Raw genomic sequence first — 18,331 nt, 5'->3', positions numbered from 1 at the left:
CGATCTTTGTGTCTCATTGTTCTCGCCGTCGCCGTCGCTCGTGTATAGTAGGTATAGCGCTTCTACTCGATCGTTCGCTCCGATCGTACTCGCTCTCCGTTCACTCACGCCTCTACGCCTCTAGGCCTCTACGTTTCTACGCTTCTACGCCTCGCGAGAGATTTGAAGGAGAGTTCAAAGAGAACATCGAAAGATACACCTCCACGGTACAAACGATCGCATCCAGCGGCAAGCAGTTTTTTCCTCAAGAAATGACCGCATGATATGATGATGATTTTAGTGATATCGTCTCGCAACTTTTGAGCACAAGAGCACAGTTTTGAAAAAAAAATTAAATTAATTTCTAGGATATCTTTCTTATTTATGAAGACTAAAAATTATCGCAATGTCAGATTATTGAATGGGCGAGAAGAGAAATATTTGCCAACTCACCAATTGTCTTGGTGATGCAGACGAAAATTCATTCGTCATCTTTCACATCTGAAGATGTACTTGACGATGCGCATTAGGCTACGTATCTTGGCGATCACCTCCTCTTGCATAAGATTAAAACACATAGCAATCAGCGCCATTCCTGAACATACAAAAATATATTACGAGTGATTCGACATCTTTGTAAAGTCTATATCGATTATTATTAGATTAGAGCGTGATTTTAAGCATCACGGATATTATATATATTGCGCCAATTGTTGCGCGAATTGAGAGTACGGAAGCGGTCGAAACGTTTAAAAGCACTTGAATATTTTCCGCGAAAAATCTGCCTGGCAATCGAGTATTGATTGAAACGAACTTAATGCGCTCGCAGCACGGAAAGCTGTATGGCAACGGGTGAAATCGCGTTGCAGGATTTAAAGCGGTTAATCCTTTTTAAAACGATTGTCTTCGCGCCGCGGCGTTAAGCGTCAAAAATTCTGTTCGGCAATCGGATTTCTTAAAAAACTAGCCTTTTATTTTTTATCTCAATTTACTGAGGACTAAAATGTGCACGATTAAATAATTTTAATACTTTTGATCTGTAACGTAATAACGTAATAACGTAATAACGAGTAACAAAAGAGCAATAATCGAACGAGTGTAAAGGCAATAATCTTCTTTATGAGGGAAAATTTTATTCGGAGCAGTTATAAGAGGATTTTCTTTGAAGGAAGCTCTAAATCTCTTATTGACTTTTGTATATAAATACAATAATAATAGATGCGTTATCATACGTATGTGTATAAAACTTACCGAGCATCAAGTACATGGAACAGAAGATGAAAGATAAATCGAGGCCTTGCCCGGAGTAGATCTCGTCGCCAGGGACGATGTCGCCGAAACCTATGGTCGACAAAGACACGAAGCAGAAGTAAGAACCGTCCAGCATATTCCAATCCTCCCATATCGAAAACAGAATTGCTCCGCCCCAAATATACCTAATATCGAGAGCAAAAAGTAAAGAAAAGTCAATGCTGTCAGTTCAGGTTGTCAGACGTACGGTTTTGCCGAGAGAAAGTGACGAATTTCCGAAAGAAAGCGACATACAAGTTTAATCGTGGAATATTGAACTCGTAAACTGAGCGTTAATATGTTAACTGAGCAATGTTAATATGGCTATCCAAATATAACGCATCCGAAAATTATATACTTGATAATCTTACCTTAATAGAACTTTAATTTGAATTGAATTGAAATTTGCCAATCACGAAAATTATAGTCACTTACCTGGTGAAAAAATGTCTCATATTTTCTCAGGAATTTTATAAGAATTGAGACTTGTAAAAAATTCTAAAAAAAATGTATAAAATTTCTCAGATACTCTCAAAAATAATTGGATGAGAATGATTTTCGGAATCCGTATGTATGAATTAATTTCTGATAAATTGCACAGATTTTCTCATATTTATTCAGATTTCTACAAAGATATATTGGCGGGAAAAATCTGAAATATTTTATTATTATTTTATCTGAATTTTTCTGAAAATGTTCTAATTCGTATAAAACATCTGAAAAATTCTGAGACATTTTTCCACCAGAGTTGTAACTTTTCAAATTAAGTTATGTCGAAAAAATTTGCTATATATAAGTTGTAGTTGTGTATGTATAATATAAATACAGATAAAAAACTATTCCTATATTTCCTATCAAAAGCAATGAAATTATTGTCATTTCTTTTTAATTCATTTATCTATCCATTTACGACCTTATAAAAAGTGAATCTTTTAATTAACTAAAATATTAAATTAACATGCGGTCCTATTACATCTCTCGTCAGATACTCACCCTACCATAATAGCGAGACAGAGAGTTAACGGCACCGTCACATGCTGAGGATCGTAGCTCTCGTCGCTCTGCTCGCTCTGGTCGTCATCGTCTTCGTTGTTGCCGTCGCCTTCATTAACGGTGCCGTCGCCACCGTTGTCGTCGTCTCTAGGCAAAGTTTCCTCTACGTCCAAACTCGACGTATCTACCTCTCCGCCATACGTGCTTACAATCTACAGACAAATTTTGTTAAATATTCTCTTATTCTGACTTGATATCCCAAAATTACCAGAATTCTCTCTCTCTCTCTCTCTCTCTCTCTCTCTCTCTCTCTCTCTCTCTCTCTCTCTCTCTCTCTCTCTCTCTCTTTCTCTCTTTTTCTCTCTCTCTCTCTCTCTCTCTCTCGTAACGAACATAATAATATCGAAGCCTTTTATATCGAAGAAATTTGTTTTTCCAGCCCGGTCTCCGTTTTGCATTCCAGATATATGAAAATAATTCTCAAGAAAGTATAAGGTAATTCTGTATGAAAGCTCAAGTCTACTCCACCGCATCACGATGCTACTGATTAGAGTGCGATAGGATTCTAATTCCGGTTGCAGCGTTCGTCGCTTACCAACTTACCTGCCACCTGTCTCTTTTTGTAGCCGGATCATTTGATATCTCCGACGTTCTCGCGCTTGCCGCACCATACGGTCTTTTTCGACATCTTGAAAAAAATTGAAATCATGATTAATTCAACGGTTTTAAATCTGACAAAATTTGTTACGCTATCAAAAAATATACTAGAAACATTTATGAGAATGTGACACACTTTTAAAGCGAGGAGAAGAACGGTCTTACTTGCACAAGCAACAGCGGGCGTAGGTCCATTTGAAGCTTCTGGCCAGAATGTCGCCGATGTTGCTGAGATAGAGAAGGAAAAGCGGCATCCCTATTATCGCATACACTATAGTCGCGACTTTGCCCCATTTCGTTCTGGGATAAAGATTGCCGTAACCTGCGCAATAAACGAGAACGCGGCAAGTGAGTTTATCGACGAGCTTCGTTGCTTCGTTGCTTCGTTGCTTCCTCTCGTTTCTTGCTTCACATCCATCCCGTACGTGAACTGATTCATTTTTTATTAATTTATTGCCCGCGGTGTTTCTCTCAGGTAGAAACCCAGTATGGTGCCGTTTGAATTATTAATGAAACGAATACGCGTGATTAAAATATTTATTCCAAAGAAAAAGAATATATACCGAATGTCTGAATATATAAAATTACAATAAAAAATATATATTATCCATAAGGGGGGGAGGAGAGAGAGAGAGAAAGAGAGAGAGAGAGATTTACGAATTTACTTTTATGATTAAAACAAAAATCTCTTAAGGTACGGATTATGTTCAGCAAAAATATTGTCATGTTCCAAGGACAATTTATTTGTGTATTTCGACAGTGACTATATTATCTCGATATATGTCCTTAGATTTTTTCTTCAAACAAAATGCTACTATTATCATATCTGAATTAAGTAGCCCTCGGGTAAGCGTGTAACTCTATCATCGCAACGACATTCATAGAGCGTCAATTGTTTCCTGATAATTCCTGATAATTCAAGCAGACGCTGTTTCAGCAGACACATCCTGTATCCGTGAGAATTTGACCGCGTGTGCTATTGGATACTGAAAGTTTTAGGTTTACCTCGCAGGAGATCTAAACAATTCCGAGGAACCTACTCGGACATTTTCATGTTTCATAAAGTGGCAAAATGTGTTTCATCAAAATCGAGCAAGTAAAAGTCTTTAAGAGGAAAGAGGAAAGCGTCGCGCGTTTATAAGTTCTATTTGGGCCTCTGAAAAAATATGCACCGTTTTCTACAACGTGACGAAATGATTTTCCGCGGCATTAGTGGCAATCGCGCGAGACGTCGCGTCGCCGTCGTCCACGTCGTTACGAGGATCAGCGGTACACTGAAGTAAATTGTTAATCGTGTTTATTCGCGCCCGTTTGTCCAGTCTAAAAATTCGATTTTATTATATTAATCTTTTTATAGAAAGAGATTTTTCGGTGAAGGAGGCTTCTCTCTCTTTCTCTCTCACCATCGATACAACATTCTGGCAATCTATTAACGACTACTATTATCGCGACAATAGTATCCGTTTATCGAGCGACAACTTTTGTTGATATTTCCGCGGTTTCAATCTCTAACTTTTGGCCATTTATCATTCTCAAAAAGAGCAAAAAGTATGCAGCAATACAAGCTCTAGTCTAGTACCAAAAAATCGTCGAATCGAAGCGCGATATCAGAGGCGAATCAGAGCGTGCCTTGTAATCAAGCGAAAGCCACTGCAAAAAAAAGCTTGTTCAGCTTCTCTTTTTTTTTCATATACGTGCACACAAATATGTGAAATATGTGAAATAGGGAAATACAAAAGAGGAACGTGACGAGGGTATGCATTCAGCATGTCGAACTTCAGCCTCCAAAGAACATGCCAAATGGCCGGCTCCGAGATACACGAAACGTAAACTTTATTTCCGAGATCTCGTTTCTCTTGTAAATTGCAGTAAATGCAGTGATTCTTCTTATCGTAATATTGCGTTATAATAGTATATTGTGCACCAAGGGGCGAAAGTAGCGTTCTTCAGACGAGTGTGAAGTTTGCCGCCCGAGCTGAAGGCGAGGGCGGCAAATCACACAAGTCTGAAAAAGCTTTCGCCCCGAGGTGCACACAATATTTTTCACAATATCTTTACGGAAAGTTCGACCTCCATGCCTAGAGAGAGGCGAGAGTGGCCGTTTCACGCCAGGACGGCATAGCGGGACGAAAGTAACCACTTTCCTCCCTAGGGACGAAAGTGGCTACTTTCGTCCCTGTTTAGCGAAACGAAAGTGATCACTTTCCGCCCTAGGGAGGAAAGTGGTTACTTTCGTCCCGCTAATGCCGTCCTGGCGTGAAATTGATCACTTTCGCCCCTCTCTATAGGCATGGAAAGTCGGACTTTCCGTGGAGGTGTTGTGAAAACAAAAAGCCATTGCGCGACATAATTTTTATCGATTTATATTTTAATTATTTTCAGTCTTCGACATTATCCGGGTTGTTTTCGATAACTGACGCAACGCAAAGTCGGTCGTTTTGGATTAACACAGAATTAATGAACGATACGAAATATTCGATATCGGTGAGGCATGCTCTCCATGAAATTGTAATAATAAATCGATGAATTGCACATTAGGCAATTAATTTTAAACGCTCACACAATTCAGTTGGTGATCATGCATCATTCAATAAATAACATTCAATAAATTAGTATTTTTAGTTTAGTTTTATTTCGATGCTGTATCTCTGCTGTACAACATTATTTTATACATTTATTTTAAAACGACGACTTAACAACGTTATATATAAAAACTTGAAAGAAATTTGAAATCTATGCGTCAAAAGTGATGCAAGTCTTTTATAATTAATTGATTCTTAAAGTGCTAATCGCTACATAAATCACGGTCCCCCGGTTATTAAATATCTCAAATGTCATCGTTAATATTATATCGTATATTATCCTATGGCATAAATAACAGACACTGATAATAATCGACGAAAAGCGGAGAGAGTGGCGCTCGATGAAAGTCGCGAAATTGGATTATATTGCTCGACCGTACTTCCTGTATTTCCCTCGTATCCGATGTCCTCCGTGTAATCGAATCGCTATCGAGAATTACTTGTCGTACGTCTACGGTGTGTTCCGCGACGACGAATTTGCGGACTGCATACCGAGGACTTGGTTAGGCCGGAAATTAATTAACGCGCGCTGATCGTACGATCCCTCAGGATCAAGGAAGCTTGCTCATTTGCTCATTCGTTCGTTCATCCGTTCATCGCAAAGACATCGCTGTTGATCATCATCAACGATCGATGTTCCGTTTGGCCATTAATTAATTTCTTTAGCGTCTATTAGGCTAGGTTAGTAGTTAATCTGCTGGACGTGCTAATAAACGCATTGCAATATTCGACGACGACATCATGTAGGACGCATCCGTATTTTTGTAAAAAGTTTGCACACTTAAATATTTTTTTTACGGAATAGGTAGGTATACATATCCACTCACATACGTAACTGCCTCCATCGATAGATACAAAGTATTATACATAAAACAAGTAAGTTTTTCCCACATAAAACAACTCAACTAAAAGTTAGATTATTAGACTAATTGTAAGCGAAACACTCTGCTCCTGCTGACAATTTCTCAATTGTCCTCTTTACTTCGAAAATGAAAAAAAAATCGAAAACATGATTAATTCACCTGGATGTAGATATCGATTGATACCTATAGCCTCGTTTACACATCGTTTACAGATTATCGTGAATTTCAGATATATAATAGCCGTAACATCACAAGAGGATGTGAAAGATAGTTGGTAACATAATAACGCAATATAAATCAAGCGCGACAGCGATTGTCTGACATCACCGCGGCAACGGGCATAATTAATTTTCAGAGGGAATCATTTCGCCGTTAAACTTCTTGACAAGCCGATAAATTGACGCCGCGACGAAATCTCCCGCGATTAATCCTCACGATAATTGATCGCTAACCACGTACGCGACACTGTCGCGTCGCCTTCGTCGTTCTAGAGATTCTAAAACGACCTAGACAATCTAGACGGAAAAATAACGAACGTATATACGCATCACAAGTACGTGCGGAATATTGGTTCCCGTATTTTTGGTTAATCGCCAATAATTCCCTGGCCGGAGGCCCGACCCGCACGGACTAATGTCCCTGATATGTCTCGCACGTGATACCTATTACACGTACGTGCGTGGCAAGACAAGCGTGTCGTTACGCCGATAACACCATCCACGTCGATTCGAACGCTTTAACATCCGGGGCTTTTAATTAATCATCTCTTGTAGGCATCAGTCATTCGCAGTCTCAAGAATAACTTGAAAATATTTGCGGAATTGTCCAAATTACTTTTTATTATAAAAATTCCTCCCCCTCCCTCTTCTCTCACTGTTAGTCCAGTTTGTATTAACTAACAGCTTCTCCGCTATTTTATTTCAATTTTTAATTTTAACTTTATCATGTCCTAATCCAACTTGTTTCATGTACTGCCGAAACATACTTTGAATTACCACCAATGAAAACGAGTGATATGACGAGTGCATATATCATGTTAATTTATGTCATAGCGTGTTGCAGTAAATCATCGTGAAAGCGAAAGAGGATAAAATCGGGCGATCTCGGCTGCCAAAATTGTCAGTTAGTGAAAATGATAAACATTGCTCGCGGCGCACGCTACGCTTATGCCCTACGTGGTTATATCGGCGCTTTAGTATTATCATGTACACCACTAAAACTAAATGCACATAGCTGACGTACATTTAGTGTCGAAGCTTTTACGTGTAAATGCGCGCGAAATGGTCTGAAAATATATCTTCATTCTCTTACGATTTCAAATTAAGACTCATTGCCAATAAAACATAACATTACAAATTTGATGTTTTAATAATTAAATTATAGATATTCAATTTAAATTAATGTTTGTCAACCTTCAAACTAATTTTAATATTCAATATTAATATCTTGGTGGTTTTGATTATAAAATTCTGAATTAAAATTCAAGAACTAAAGAATTTAAATTTCAAAGAATTTGAGATTAAACTTGAAATCGCGTCGCCTTTAAGAGAATCCATATAAAAGAGTTTTTATATATGCTTTTACATTTTACTAAATCGTTAACGCTCGCCATTCCGAGATTACATAATTGGTGCGAAAAAATCGATAATAATGAATAGGCGAAACGGTTCTTTCGCACGTATCGAGACGGAAAAAACTTGAACTTTATCATCGACAAAGTCGAGGGTGACGTTTTTAGAAATACCGTCGGCTGCACTTAATTGAGTTCGAGATCGTAATACCGACATAGGTATCGTTATTCATTTAGTGATGGATTTAGGTTTTTGGCAATAATAACCTGATGGCCGTCAGTGGTTTTATGTAACGTCGTCGTGGACAAACGTCGTTTTGCTCCACAACGCTACACGGCATTAAGGAGTATAAAAAGAATCAGAAATGTTAAGAATTGCAGAAAATTTAAAACACATAAGCTCTTTTACAAATAATGTCAGCATGTGAAATTTTTTTTATTTTTTACCGCGGTTAATTTTTATTAAAAAGTTCTAGATTTTTTAACATCACTTTTATGTCACAGCAAAAGTTTTATCGCGTAATTCTCTATGTGTATTTTATAGAGCGATGAGCGAAGCACTTGAAGCCAACGTACTTGAGATGTAACATAAAAGAAGTCTATCTATTTTGTGCTGAGTTTTTTTTTGTTCTATTTAAATAAATTTCGATTAAATACCGTTTTAATATCGATTTATTACTACGGCTCTACCGCGATGCAAATTTTAATATTACAACGGACCGTGTCATATTTTTCAAATTTTTAAAAGCATTTTTAATATAATATTTTTTATATATTAAACATAAATTTATTTTTGTTTAGTTCTTAACATTTTTAATAGTCATTTGTGTTGATAATTGATATAAAGCATCGCAATTTCCCATTAGGATCCATTCAAATATCTTGAACTTTGTTACAAATGTTCTCAAAAACTAACCGGTGAAAAAAATGCACATGCTGATATTATTTGTAAAAGATCTTATATGTTTTAAATTTTATGCAATTCTTAACATTTCTGATTCTCCGTACAATCTCCTTAAACTTGTCGGTCACGATTCAAACAACGCGTGTACAAAGCCTGTAGATATGCGACTGGAGTTTTTTAACGTTTTTGTTAAAGGAAATCGCACCTATATATATATATATATATATATATATATATATATATATATATATGTATAATGCATATTCTGGGTTACATGGTTGGACGTCGCGCGTCGGGGAAAAACGTTGTACGTGCAAAACGGTCGAAAAGTCAAATGTCAACGATATGTAACACAACTCGATAAATTTGGGACTCGTTCTATTCGTAAGTATCGCCATTCTACCGTGTCGAAAACTTCCTATCTCTCTCAGTTTTGAAGCGCGCGCGCACAAACACACACACACACACACACGTTGCTTGATAAACTTTACTAAATACGTCAGAAATTTGGAGAGCTTTTATTCTACGTATTACAAATGAAGGGAATGATGTCTTCATAGATTTGCAAAAGACTTGTCTTTATGAAAGAGATTTTTTTGAGGAATTTTTAAGTTTTAAACATGTCGAAACTAATCGTGCAATCTCTGCTAACTATACATTGCTATTTATTGCATTCTCATCTTTGAACTGCAGTCAAACCTAACAGTACGATGAAACATGAACGACAGACGATAGAGATTTCCATCGTCGAAGTCGTTTTCCCCGTGTCTCGCGCGTGCAGAATTTTTTTTTCTTTTGTAGAAATAGAATTTTATCTTTCGAGATAAGACCTTTTGAACAAGAGATGTCACAGAAAATAGCAGTAAAATAGAAATGTATCGGAATTTTTGATAAAAGAATATTTGATTGTTTTTGTAAGATCTCTTCCGACTACAAGTAAATGTAAGCATCTAAGCATGTAAGCATGTAAACAAATGCAGAATTTTCTATCCAAGTTAGTAAAAAAAATTTTATCTCCCTGTTACTACTGATTCAAATTCGATGATTGATGTTTCTACGTATAATAGAAACTTTAATACAAATTGATAAAAATTGACGCAATGTAATTGTTAACTTTTCATGTCACGTCGGCCAATAAAGCGGCAATTTCATATCCGTTAAAATATAAATCGCACCTGTAAATAACATTACAGTTATCTGTAGGAGAACCAACCGTCTGCAGTATTTAAAACTTAATTTTCCAGCGTATATCGAAAAAGGTCTCGAATTATTTTTGCTATTTGCACTATCGTTTTTAATTGCTTTTATTACGGTCATCAAAAGGGTAGCTGATATAGTCGGGATAAGCTTTTAATGTTTTATGGCTTTTATACAAAAGGCGTCTTAAAATATTCCGACCTTAATCAATAATAGATATCTTTGAGTAAAATCTAAATATCTTGGAAATCTGAAACAAAATCAAACTTGGAATAAAATTGCTGAAAAGATAACAATCGCCTGAATTGAGGTAAGATTAAAAAAAAAAAGATTTTCTGTAATCGTTATATTTAATTAGAATAATTACATCATAGAAGATCTGATCGTTTCACTTTCAATCCTTTGATTCCTATGATTCCGAGATTATGGGTATCTCAATATTTAAATTAAGAAAATGTTAAGTATCTGAAATATTTGATTGAAAATATAAAAAATAAAGTCGGAATTTCTGGAACACTTTGTATATGCGCAGCAGTTTTATACACTAGCATTCGACTCGTATAACACGACATTAATTTTCGCGTGCATAGCCCATTATTTCCGCTTTCATTTCCGACTATGAAACGTGCGCATATTACATTGTACATAGGGTGGGTTTAAAGTTGTACGAAGAACCTTGTTCCCATGTTTTTGATTCAAAAATGACGAAAAATGTTGATAACCAAACATTTCTGATCTGTTTAGGACTTTTGGATATTTGAAGCGTACAAATATATGTATATTTAGTTTCCGTGTGACACGCGTATTCTTTTACTTGTCATATTAATTTGTAAAATAAGTTCTGATGCGCTATTATGATAAGAATCCGTGATGAAAGAGCATTATTTTAGTTTTGAGTAACAATAACATTCCGTTCTCTATTTCTTTGTATTCCTTCGCATTTTAGCATAAAAGAAGTTGGCAAAATTAGAGGATAGAATATTTAAGCGTGTCTTTATTTAATAAGCACGTTGTTTCTTTAGGAACCTCTCTCTTGAATTTCTTCTGCTTCTTTAACTTCAAAGCTTCATACACCAACGTGAAGTATAATAAAATGGAGTTTGCGGCACTATATAAAAGTAACATCTTCATTTGTGGTGGTCGCTTAAGGGGACACTGTCGGGGATTCAATCCTTCTAATGTTACAAGATGGTACATATAATAATGTTGTATAATTTGTACAAAATTTTATAATATAGTTACGATAAAAGACTCTCTGGAGTCTTAGCATCATTAAATAGATAATTATGCAATGCTTTGTCACGTAACCTATTTCATTTTTTCATAAAACTAAAGAATGAACTTACCTGTAATGTGTAACCTGTAATGTACGTTTTGTTACGATAAAATATACAATGGAATAATATTTTGTTTTATTTAAATATTATTTTCTATCTCGTTTCATAAAATTAGCGCAAGCTGTATTTATCGATACATAGACGTTAGGTGATATAGGCGGATTATAGCCGCAGATTACAGCTTGCATTAGCCATATACCATCCATTGTAGCTGTTTTCTTTTTTTTCCATTTATTTTGTAGCAATAGTGTTTTGGAAAAATGAATAAAAAAATTGTATCGACGAGCCACGATATCTCTCGATTAACAAAGTCGGTGTTCCGTTCATTTGTTCATTCGTTCGTTCGTTCATGTGCAGACACGCGCATTAAAAAGTGACGCTGAAAAATCAGTCACTGCCGCGTACCTACCGCGAGAATTCCGCGAGAGCCATCTCCAACGCTGCTCGTCGCGCAGTTTTGGACGTTCCGCGACGCAACCCTGATCGGCTTGTTGCGAATTGCGCGAGAGGATTTTTATGGATGGTGCGTGAATGACACATCATTTTATTTTCGCGTCAATGGGCGCAACTCACGCTCTCGAATTACAAATATTCTATGGATAAATTGTTACGGCTCGATTTTTATCTCCCACTTCGCCATTAACGAGTCATACGATTTGGTAGTCACATTACATGATCACGGCAAAGTAACATATCCGTGATCCGTGATCACGCGCGATCTTAGATTTTTGTCCTAAAAACGTATTTGTATTAGACATTAAGATTAAACTTGAACGCTTAAAATAAAATGTATATTAAATCAAAGGTGTAAAGCAATAATTATAAAAGACTTGCATCACTTTTGACGCATATAGATTTCAAATTCTTTCAAGTTTTTATATATAACATTGTTAAGTCGTCGTCTTAAAATAAATGTATAAAATAATGTTGTACAGCAGAATCAGTGCATCGAAATAAAACTAAACTAAAAATACTAATTTATTGAATGTTATTTATTGAATGATGCCTGATCACCAACTGAATTGCGTGAGCGTCTAGAATTAATTGCCTAATGTGCAATTCATCGATTTATTATTACAATTTCATGGAGAGCATGCCTCACCGATATCGAATATTTCGTATCGTTAATTAATTCTGTGTTAATCCAAAACGACCGACTTTGCGTTGCGGCAGTTATCGAAAACAACCCGGATAATGTTGAAGACTGAAAATAATTATCATTGCAGGGCGCGCGCGCGTGCACGATCGCGTTCCAGTATTCATATGCGCAACTCCCTCAAAATAGTGTTCCAACCACAAGTAACAATGTACTATAATTGTTAGTATAATAATTATCAAAATGCAATAAATCTTGAAACAATTATCATCGTGTGGGTGAATCCCATTAAAGTTATATAAATTATCAGTGGTTTAATTATATGGTCAGCAGTGTATTATAATTATTTAATATTTATTATACTAGCTATTAAATTATTATATGTACAACACTATATCTATTTGTGTTAATTTTATTTATCAGAGTAACATTGACCGCCAATATTTACGTGAAATACTAATACTCTCTATTATTGGACATAAATTATTTAACTGCAAAAATATTGACTGAAACAGATTTACATTAGAAAGACTAGATATTTTAATAGAGGATATTATGCATACATATATATGTATAGAGATATATGTACATCCGTGGCCGTGAATACTTTTATATGTGTCTAATTTATGCGATAGCCTCATGAATCGCACAATCCCTTTCGCGTAATTTCGCCGAGTAATCATGATTTATATTCTTTGCGCCTACTCGCACATGGTATACCGATACCGGTGTAGCACGCACAAAGCTGAGAACAAAGCCGCCATCACGTTAGAGTCATTAATATCACTTTACCCTTTCATTGCTGCGGCGCGCGGCGCCGGAAAATGATAAATCCTACGACTCAGGATACTATTCGTGGTCTGGATAGCAGTAACTATCCGTCGTTTCACGTCGTTTCGATTTTTCTGCTCGATGCGATAACTCGATCTCCTTTGACGCATTAGATCGCGACAGACTGAGAACGAAGTAATTTTCGTATAGCAAACGTGTTTACGAAAATCGATAACGCCGGGTGAAATTTACAGTTTCGTTATTAGTTTGTTTATTCTGATCTATGGTTAAATCTTGATTGTTTTCATTAATCGATGAAAAGATTGACTTTTCAGGAATTAAGATTGACAGAATTTCAATAAGTTTATTTTTTCAGCACTGTAAAAATTGATCTCTATAATTGTGCGGTTTCGATAAATATTCATTTAAATAAAAGAATTTTTAAACAAAATTTTTTTATGAGTTTCTGAACAGAAACAGAAGGATCTCTAATGTATAGAATATAAAAATAGTACGAGAAATGTATAAAAATAAAGCATTATGAAATTGACAATTATTAGTGTAGATAAAAATAATAAGAAGATAATTAAAAATTATGTACATATATCATGTTACGGCTGCTCGCAGATATAAATAAATCGATCAATTTATTTTACAATTGACAATAGAACTGAATGAGTTTGCATTTTCTTTCTTATCAAACGAATAGAAGGGCTTCAATTGTCAGATTTTCACATGTATGCACGTACGCGCACACACACGTATATATGCACAGCAAAATAATTATTAATTTTGTAAATTTGAACTTTGATTACTTGATGCATTCTAAATATTTCTAAAAAAATTTTTAAACGTGGTTCGGAAAAAATAATAGATATAAACGATCACTAAAATTTAACGAATATTTTTATTATTGTTCTCTCTCTCTCTCTCTCTCTCTCTCTCTCTTTCCCTACTTCTTTCCTTCCTTCTCTTCCTCTCTTGGTGTTAAAACAATTCTTTTCCTCAACTGATATTTCAGACAGATCAAGATGTACATATTTTTCAACTAGAAATCCGTCCGTTTTTACAATTTAAATTCCATTTATTTTTGGACATGGCTGATGCTGGAGAGTGCATTGCTCGCTTATAGAATTCGAATCTTTCTTACCACCTTGCGGCGTATTGTCTTCACATCCATTTATATACGCTATAGATATGTACATACATGTACGTACACGTATATCCTAAAAATTATTTATTTATTTATTTATTTATTTATTTATTTTTATAATAAAGCGGACGTCAAATGTATTGCAACAAAAAACCCCCCTACGTGAGGACGGGCGGGCTGGGGCGGTTGTCCCCCCAGCTTGTACAAAACGGGAGGAAGTCAAACCTGGAGGTTAAAAACCTCCCGGGAGGAAGTCCAATAGTGGACAAGATGCGGGGAGGGTCTCCGGAAGAATCTTAAGTTTCCCGGGGCCCTTCCACTAACGCACGCGAGGACAACCGTGGCGTTTTAGCCGGTAAGAATCCGGCACTCCCCCCGTCTTTGCCAGAAGGCGGGGGGGTCTTCCCCCTCTTGAGGGGGCTACTGGGTAAACCGGGCTCGCCCGGGATCCCAGTAGTCGAAGATTTCTCCACGTTAAAAAAAAAAGCCGTTAGTTATATAAAATATTAAAAAGTCGTCCATCTTTCGCACAACTTTATTGTTAAGAGACCGTCGTATTTTTCCGACCCGCCACGAATTTTATATAATTGACGCACAATGATCCATGTAAGTCCTATTTACCGATATTATCGTAAATCCGTTCAACGCGTAATGTTGTTTAATTTTTAATTTTTAAATTTCTTATATATTCTTTCATTCTCTCATTCCAGCATTGTTAAAATAACTTGAAAAGGACCCAAATTAGTGGTCGAAACGTCGTTGTGATATACTTAATAAAACTTGCCAGTCAGGCCGTTTAACTATACCGAAATTTTATTGTTAAATTTAAAATCTGAAGACTTTTTATCTCGAAACATTTTCATATCATAGCTGGCATAAAAATCCTTAATGAGGTTTATCAGTCATGACGCGAGAAATGGGCATTAGCCGGGCATCAACAGCGCAAATAAACGTGCCGTATTTAGTATGGCAAAGTATTTAGCAGCGAATAAACTGTTAACATTTTTCAAGAGTTTCTTTAACATTTATCCTAACCTTTTCCACCCCGCGTTTTATTCTTAAAGACAAACAAATATGTATACATATATCGGAACTCTATACATTTAACTTTTATTTTATATACTTAAAAAATCGAATAAGTTAAGAAATTGAATTAGTATATAAGTACATAAGTTAAAAAAATTAACGCAGATAAGATTGCAATTAAATTGAAAAAACGTGAAAAAATATACGGATAAATATAAATATAAATATAAATATAAGTATAAATGTAAGAGCAAAGAGCGAGACTCACCGATGGTTGTTATCACGGTAAGGGAATACAGAAAAGCACCAGCGAAGGTCCACTTATTTTCCTCCACGCCTTCGTACCCATTTCTTATGGCTGACACTACCATCGTCTGATAATTCTCGAGAATGTTTCTCACCTTTGCCTTCCAGAGTTTTTCCGAGAACACATTTTCCTATAAACATATAAGCAATATCAATAGCGTCAGAATATTAAAAGGAAAAGAAAGATTGACGTCAACAATATATTAATATCAATATTAATGCATTATATTATAGCTGTTTCCTTGGAATTCCTTGACATTAGTTAAAGAGAGGGAGAGTACGGGGTAACGAAACTTGCAAAAGATTAAGGCCAGATATCTCAGCGTATGTATGTATATATATATATATATATATATATATATATATATATATAAATATAAAAGTATATGTATTACGTCTTCGATGACATGACCCGGACGGCCCAGAGTCCCGGATCCGATTCCCGTCATTCCTGTCATTCCCGATTTACGATCTACGATCTACTGCGTCCTAGGGACGCCTAAAATTACGCCTAGACGCACCTAGCGCCTAGGTAACTCTAATGCTACGGTCAACAGTGTACGACGTGTAAACTATAGCTTAGAGTTAGCCAGGTTGAATTTCTAAACGCAGCCCTGGCCCCTGCGGAAAGTACGGAAAGCCACAGGCCGCAGCGCGTAGGCCGTAGCATGTAGCATGTGTGATTGGCGTAAATTGTTCATTCACCTTGGACGTTAGGTCCCAAAGATTGGCGGCCGTGCGATTTCTTAGCTTGGTGACGTTGGCGGCGATATCCAAGTTGCTTTTACCCTCGATGTGGGTGAATAGGAAGGCGCCTGCTATAGTGTAGCCGACTACGAGACACACGATGCCGACGTTACTGAAGAGGAAGGCTATCAGCACCCTGGTCCAGTCGGCGATCCGCTCACCCCACGGTTTCCGCTTGCGCTTCCGCCGTCTTCCGCCCCGGCCGCGATAACTTCCACGCTGCCAGCTCCTACTGGCCGACGAACGGGACGTTCTGTCCGTTTCCATCGACAGTGACAACTTGTCGTGACGATGTGTCACGTGTCACCACTGCCACTGTGGCACTGTCACCAGCGTCACCGCGTCACCGCGTCACCTCGATCGTCTCGTTTGGAGTTTGGAGTTGGAGCCGATTCGCAAACATCACGTTTCACGCTTCCCGCTTCCCACTTCCGGATCGCCAAACTCTCGCTGATTGACGGCTGACAATGAGAACTGAGAACTAAAAACGGCTCTTGCCGTTGCTCCCCGTTGCATTGTTCGCGATATCGCTACGGGTGGATATCCTATCGCGGAATGGTCACCTTGGATCTTTGATTCATTGGCGACTACAAACTACAAACCGCGCCGCGCCGCAGAAATTCACCGTGTGGCGTGTTGTTCGAAAACCACAGCCGCCACAGGCCACAGCCAGATACGGAAGAACGAAGCGTAAGGAGGTACATATAAGATCGTAAATGCGCGTGCACTGACCGGGGACCGGGGATAATCGGCTAATGGAGAATTATGCCGAGCAAATTTAATGGGGAACGTTCTATCTCCGAGTCTCTTGAAGTCTCTTCCATCTCTTCTGCCTCCGCGGCGCGCGGCGCGGGCGGCACAGTTGATTCTCGTAGTCTCGATTCTGGTATCGTGGTATCGACACTATGGCTGCGTTCGGGGAGCGCGCTATATTAGCGCTATTTGCTTATTCTATCCTTGTTCTACACTTGATGAGCGATAAAGATAGAATGACGCAATAGCGCTAATAGCGCGCTCCCCGAACGCAGCCTATATCGATTCCGTCGTGATCCGCGATCCGCGATCCGCGGGGAATAAAAAACACGACATCTTCGTCGCCGCGGGCCACAGCCGCTGCGGTCGAGACTCGAGACGAGTCACTTGGCCGCTTAACAAAATCTATTGTGAAACTGTTTACAATCCCGCGAAAAATGATGGACGATTTCGCCGAAGTCGTCGAAGGCGAGATGTAATCCGACTTTAATTAAATTCCTATGATTGTCCCAGACTTTTCGCAAGCTGGGAATAAATCAACAGGATTTACACATTGTTCGAGTAATTTTATACGAGTATGTTTCAACACAAAGTTGTCAAATATATGAAAACGTTCGAGATCCATTGCTATTCTATAAACTCGACAAAATATATGTGTATTTAAATGTATATATATATATATATATATATATATATATAAATGTTTGAAACAAACTCCATATCCCAACTTACGCGGAGATGGCTTATTATATAGAATATAGATGTTATAGATGATGCTGATAATAAGATACTTAACATGAATGTATTTGTAGAAATTAATATGCAATATTGGAATCTATTCCTACTAATATAATTCTACTCGTCTCGATTGTCTCGATATGACTATATGTGTATAAGACGGCGCGGCGCCCATTCGGCGGACCATTTTTCAATTTTTCTTCATCGACATCAACATTCGTCTGGGAAACTGGGAAAGACTTAATAATTTGTATATTTAATCAAGAATATGCCACGCATACATATAGTAGAAATTGAGCTCGATACTCGCGATGGTGGTGCTATCGATTGAGGCACAGGCACGGATAGGGAATAGCCGGAATATAGGGA

General features: G+C 37.2%; 1 protein-coding gene across 1 annotated transcript; it reads right to left on the bottom strand.

The window, feature by feature from the left end:
- Positions 1 to 467: 467 nt before the first annotated feature.
- On the bottom strand, positions 468 to 3,173 carry LOC139811471 (uncharacterized). Its single transcript, XM_071775752.1, has 5 exons — positions 3,085 to 3,173; positions 2,866 to 2,950; positions 2,263 to 2,474; positions 1,231 to 1,415; positions 468 to 574 (listed from the first exon to the last, which is right to left on the bottom strand). The coding sequence occupies exons 1-5, from the start codon at positions 3,171 to 3,173 to the stop codon at positions 468 to 470; spliced, it is 678 nt and encodes a 225-aa protein (XP_071631853.1).
- Positions 3,174 to 18,331: the final 15,158 nt, after the last annotated feature.

Source organism: Temnothorax longispinosus, chromosome 4, assembly GCF_030848805.1.
Source record: "Temnothorax longispinosus isolate EJ_2023e chromosome 4, Tlon_JGU_v1, whole genome shotgun sequence".
Lineage (NCBI taxonomy): Eukaryota > Metazoa > Arthropoda > Insecta > Hymenoptera > Formicidae > Temnothorax > Temnothorax longispinosus.
This window is presented reverse-complemented; position numbering and strand designations above follow the sequence as displayed.

Coding starts and splice junctions, on each gene's coding strand:
- LOC139811471 (XM_071775752.1), bottom strand. CDS start 3,173: ATGCCGCTTTTCCTTCTCTATCTCAGCAACATCGGCGACATTCTGGCC. Junction 2,951..3,084: donor GCCCGCTGTTGCTTGTGCAA/GTAAGACCGTTC, acceptor ATTTTTTTCAAG/ATGTCGAAAAAGACCGTATG. Junction 2,475..2,865: donor CAAAAAGAGACAGGTGGCAG/GTAAGTTGGTAA, acceptor ATTTGTCTGTAG/ATTGTAAGCACGTATGGCGG.